General features: G+C 42.7%; 1 protein-coding gene across 1 annotated transcript in view; it reads left to right on the plus strand.

Moving 5' to 3' along the window:
- mdga1 (MAM domain containing glycosylphosphatidylinositol anchor 1) overlaps positions 1–5,450 on the plus strand; it is a 195,989-nt gene extending 190,539 nt beyond the window's left edge. Inside the window, exons 18-19 of the mRNA XM_030772222.1 lie at positions 4,544–4,862; positions 5,336–5,450. Of these exons, the coding sequence (XP_030628082.1) occupies positions 4,544–4,862; positions 5,336–5,450 (434 nt within the window). The remainder of the gene's footprint in view (positions 1–4,543; positions 4,863–5,335) is intronic.
- The last annotated feature ends 550 nt before the right edge of the window (positions 5,451–6,000 follow it).

Below are 6,000 nucleotides of genomic sequence, written 5' to 3' on the forward strand. Positions count from 1 at the left end.
ACAAAATTTCTCTTATAATGAGCTGTAGCATTCCACTATCACCATCCCTCTGTCTACTCGGAGATCTCTCAGTAATTAAACCACCAATCCAGAACCCAAAAACTATACTCATCGCCCTAACTATCGCCAAGAAAACAATCCTCCTAAACTGGAAAACCAGGAATACATTAAGCATCACACAATGGTTAAACCTCCTCAAAGATTATATATCCATGGAACAAATTTCATCCCAGCATCAAATCTCACACTTTGAAAACATTTGGGGTTCTTTTACGAGTTCACTAGACTTCCCTATTAACTAACTCCACCAACACAAACACAAACACAAACACACACACAAACACAAACACACACACACACACACACACACACACACACACTACAATCCGCCTACGAAATCTTACTTCCTCCCCTTCATCATCTTGCACTCGGATCTCGTACCTCCCACATCCACACATATACTTCCCCATTACTTCCACACAACCCATTGTATGCAATACTTGGTCTTGTCTTGTCTTGTTATGTCAGTCTCTCTGTCTGTCCGTCCACCTGCTTGGTTTTGTCATGTCCCATTATGGCCAGTGATGTCAGTCTGTTAGTCTGTTTGTCTGTCCGTCTGCCAACTTAGTCTTGTCATGTGCTTGTGTTTTTATGTGCCTGTCTGCCCTTTTGCTTGTTGTTGTTGTTATGTCCCATCATTCCTCTATCTGTAGGTTTGTCCTGTCTGTCCGTCTGTCTGTCTATCTAGGAATTGGGAGGGAGGGAGGGAGAAGGAAGGGTGGGGTGGGGGGGTGGGTGGGTTGTGGAGCGACTTCACTGAACGTACTGAATTTGCACTTGTTTAAAATAAATAAATAAAGTTGTCCTCCGAAGAGGGGGGGAGGTGGAGGGCCTAAAAAAAAAAAAAAATATGTTAGTAGTATAAGTAGTTTATATCCTACACTTTCTGTCAAACTGTCAATCAAAATGATTGATGACCTCTGATGATCGTTGACCTCCCTCCCTTCCTCCCTCCCTTCCTCCTTTCCCATCCTGTCAGGGGTCGGTAATGATTGACAGGCAGATGTGTGAAAAAACTCTTTGTATGGCTACAGGCGTGTTGAATGATAGGGACGGATGTGGTTGACAAGAGGGTAGTCAGGATATGTGTTGGTTGGCGCTGTTGAATATATACGTGTTTGACCGGGGGTGATCGTTCCGTTCACGTCCTTGTGTACATGACAAAGTCTATCTCGTGATCTGATTAAACATGTCTCCATCTATGGTGACAAATAGTGTAAAGAGAGTACCTCTCAGCACAATTACTGCTACTTATGCTAACGACGAAAACGTATTAGCACCAAGAAAGAAGAAGAGATCTGAGAGTTTAATTCATTTTCTACAGAATGAGAAGGAAAAGTTGGAATATGAATGGCCGTTGTTGACGGACGTGTTGGCGGATATGTGTTTGACAAAGTCGCACGTTTGGTGAAGCTGTACACTATCGAATCTGGGGGAACGTTTACGGAGGACATGACACACATATCATTCCCTGCTAAAGACTGGCGTTTGTTTAGAAACAAAGTGTGGAGAGACCTTGAAGTCCCTGGTCTGGATCGTATCTACAGTGCGGTGTGGAATAGCGTAACACCAAACATAAGCTACTACATATTCGCTAATCGTCTTGAAAAAGATCCTAATGATTACATTTATATATGTTATAGCGAATACACAATTATGAAAGGGGTTGAACATATAGATATAGAGAGGATCATGCGCGGCCTGAAAGTTATATTTCTTTGGAAGGACATGACCACTCTACACGCTGTTTTCAAGAAGATAGACGGCTTGTTTAAATGGTGCGAGGCCTTGGACAGATACCAACACATCAAAGTAAATCCTTTTCAGGCTTGGGAGTCCGACATCGAGTGTGACTGTGGGGTGGTCCATTCGGAATCACCACCCATTCCAAACGGAAACTTTTTAAACCGGATTTGTCACCAGCCATCAAGCGTCTTCTGGACGCAAACGGGCTACGTTCAAATCCGCAAAAAATTTGCGGATCTGTGGAGGCTATCGTCTACGAACTGGAAGAAGAACCGTACATTTGTGAGAAACTGCGGGAAATCAGGGAAAAACTTGTCGTTCCACTCTGTGAAAAGACTGTTTTTGACGCAGTGGACTGTTGGCAGGGGAAAAGTGGTTGACTCGCGGCAACATGGGGGGGTGTCTGTGGCAGGGTCTGGCAGAGTGTGTCAAATGAAATTGTGAAATATCGTGTGAAATTTGAATTAAGAGCTTTGTTATATAAAATTATAGCTACTGAGGTTGACAATTTTAACACTGTACAAATGGTTGACGTTCATCGTTTGAATAACTTCAAAAGCCAAATGGCCTTAGTCAGGAATGCATCCGACCAGTGGCATGATCTGTTGCACATGCGCGCAAGCGCTACCAAACCATGTCACACGGTTGTAAATTACCTTTTAGAGCGTATGGACTCGTGCCAAAGGGGTCTCGACATCGGCCTCATTATTTGTATTTGTACATACGTAATAGATGTTTGTGTAACGAAACTGGAAAAAAGTGAATCAGTAAATGTGTGTAAAGTAGTTCAAATATTAGTTGATTTTCTGCTTGAGAGAAACGTCGATGCATGCATTACATTTTTACACCACTTTGTGAGTTTGTATTCTTGTTGAAAAGTAAATGTGTAAAGTAGTTATTAGTCTGATTTTCTGTTTGAGAGAAACTTGGTGTGTATGTGTATTAAATTTGTACAACACCAGGGGGCGTAATTCAGAAAGCGGGGGTGGGTATTTCAGAAAGCGGGTTTAGTGAAAACTCACAGTTAGTTCACTCAGAGAAAGTAGTAAACCCGCTTTCTGAAATACCCACCCCCGCTTTCTGAATTACCCCTCCCCCTTGTATTCTCTATGAGTGTGTATTCTGTTGAAAATAAAAGGTTTGAATTAAAACATTTCATATCATTATTTGGTCCGGTATTCAGTCACTAGGTATCATGACAGAACTATTAAAATCTGTTTACTATACACCCGCTAACGCCAGTTCTTTTGGTGGCAGAAGACGTTTAAAAGAAGCTGTGTTTAGTGACACCGGCGTACGTATCTCTGACAAACAAGTTTCTGATTGGTTAGCAGGAGAAGATGCATATACACTTCACAAACCTGTACGTATTAACTATAAGAGGAATAGAGTGATAGTGCACGGTGTTGACGTTCAGTTTCAAGACGACTTAGTGGATATGACGGTATACTCAAAGGAAAATGACGGCTTCAAATTGATGCTGACTTGTATAGATGTGTTCAGTAAATACGCATGGGCGCGTGTTTTAAAAAACAAGACGGGGTTGGAGGTAGCGAGGGCATTCGAATCCATACTGAGGGAAGGCAGAGTCCCTCAAAAGTTGCAGACGGACCGAGGAAAAGAATTTTTTAACACACATTTTCAAGACGTAATGACCAAATACAGGATTCACCATTTCGCCACAGGCAGTGAGTTGAAAGCTAGCGTTGTTGAACGTTTTAATGGAATGATTAGGGGTAGAATGTGGAGATATCTCACGGCCGTCAACTCTAAGCGATATATAGAGGTTTTACAAGATTTAATCACCTCCTACAACAACAGTTATCATCGGAACATTAAGACGAGACCTGTCGAGGTCACCAGAGAAAACGAAAATAACGTATTTAAGACTCTGTACAGTGTGAAAGATGCGGTTTGAAGGACAAGAGAGTCGTATTTAAATACAAGACCAGAGATGTGGTGAGGGTTTCCAAAGTGAGAGGGCCCTTTACAAAGGGGTACGAGCAAAACTTCACGCACGAATTTTTCACCATAGCCGAGTGCATCCCATGGACGCCGCCCGTCTACAAGCTGAAAGATTATGACGGCGATATTATAGGATGTTTTTATGAAGAAGAGTTGCAAAAAATAAAAATTGGTAAGGATAAATGTTTCAAAGTAGAGAAGATTTTAGAAAGAAAGAAGAGGGGACAAAATAGCATAGTTCTGGTAAAATGGCTTGGATGGCCTTCTAAGTTCAACAGTTGGGTTCCTGAAGAAGATGTGGTTGACGTTTAGAATCGCTTTTAAAACGTGTTTTCGTACACATTGTTTCATTTGCCGGCGACACAGACCATGGGTGATGACGGGTTTTACATATTGTTGCCTTGCAATTCCTCTCGGTCGGTGTATCCTGACAACGAAATATCCAGGTACAGAACCAAACTAGCCAGGCCCATAATACTAAAAGGCGATTGGGAGGTAGGTTTAATCGAATTCCAGTATCCAAGAACATGGGATACTTTTAGCGAGAAAGATGGTACTTTTGTCCTCATTGATAAAACACATAACGGGACAAGCGGATACAAGCTGCGCCTAGGGCATTACCCGAACATACCGGCTGTAGTGGAGGAGATTAATGTGCACCTAGTGAAGCACCATGTAAAGTGTAATTATGACGCCATGCAAAACAAAATTTACATACAGACAAGGCGTAACATAGCGCTAAAATTCTATGGAAAACTCGCAATAATTTTAGGGTTAAATACGACAGGTGTTCTTGACTCGGCCGATGCCCCCGAGTCATCGGAAAGACAGCTGGAAAAGGTTTACGCGCCGCACCCCGCAGACATATACAGTGGCTTCTACACTCTTTTTGTGTACACCGACATAATCCAGCATCAAGCTGTGGGTGACTATTTCGTTCCGCTGTTGAGATGCGTACATATATCGGGGAAAAGCAACGAGATAGTCACTATTAGATACGAGAAGGCGCACTACGTACCTGTGTCTAAATCACACATCAACGACATCGCTATAGAAGTAAAGACCGATCAAGATGAGAAAGTGCCTTTTAGGTATGGTAAAGTGGTTGTTTAACACCATCTTTTAAGCATGTCGCTAACACACGACATGTCGGAAGAGTGCATTAAGTCAGAACTGGATTTGTTCACCGTCCCCTTGACACAGACGACGATAGAAAAAAATACATATGTAGAAGTACCGCCGATTTCGGCCATATCCGACACCGCACCTTTGGAATTTTTCATCGCGGGAGATGGTGAAGACTATATTGATCTGAACAACATGCTACTGTGCATACGATTCAGAATTACAAGACCCGACGGAACAGACATAGCCGACGGAGCACCCGTCGGTTTGATAAACTACCCCGGGGCTACCATTTTTTCTCAGGTCGACGTGTCCTTAGGCAATAGGTTGATCTCGCAGAGTTCAAACACCTGTCAGTATCGCAGTATCATAGAATGTTTGACCAACTATGATCGACACACCCTAGAATCACTTTTCTCTGCCGGACTCTTTTACAAAGATACAGCGGGGCATATGGACGTAACGGACCCTGGTGGCGAAAATCATGGACTGACAAAAAGAGCCGCATTTACAAACGCCAGCAACGTGGTGGAGCTGTTGACACCGATCCATAGCGATATATTCTTTCAAGAAAAGCTGATGTTTAATGGTGTGGATATTAAAATACGACTGACACGATAAAAGGACGAATTCTGTCTGATGCGCAATGACAACGTGGCGTACAAAATAAGCGTTCATACGGCATCCTTATTTGTTAAAAAAGTTTCTGTCTCCCCAGCCATAAGATTGGGTCATGCTCAGGCGCTACTTACAGCGACGGCGAAATATCCTATTGACAGAGTGCATGTAAAAAATTTCTCAATACCTGCTGGGACACGAGTTTCTAACCAAGAAAATTTATTTTTAGGAACGCTACCCAAATCTATCGTAATAGGCAATGGCGCATTTACTGGTGCTTACGATAGGAATCCGTTTGCATTCAAACATTATGATTTAGAATTTCTAGCCGTCTACGTAGACGGACAGCAATTCCCTGCTAAACCGCTTCAACCCGAGTATCGGGCAGGGGCTGCCGTGCGTGAGTTTTACCAGTTAGCTCTAGCCTCCAGAAGGAATCTGAAAAATCATGCTTTAGCCATTGACAGAGAGGATTTTTTGAACGGT

This window comes from Chanos chanos, chromosome 4 (genome assembly GCF_902362185.1).
Source record: "Chanos chanos chromosome 4, fChaCha1.1, whole genome shotgun sequence".
Lineage (NCBI taxonomy): Eukaryota > Metazoa > Chordata > Actinopteri > Gonorynchiformes > Chanidae > Chanos > Chanos chanos.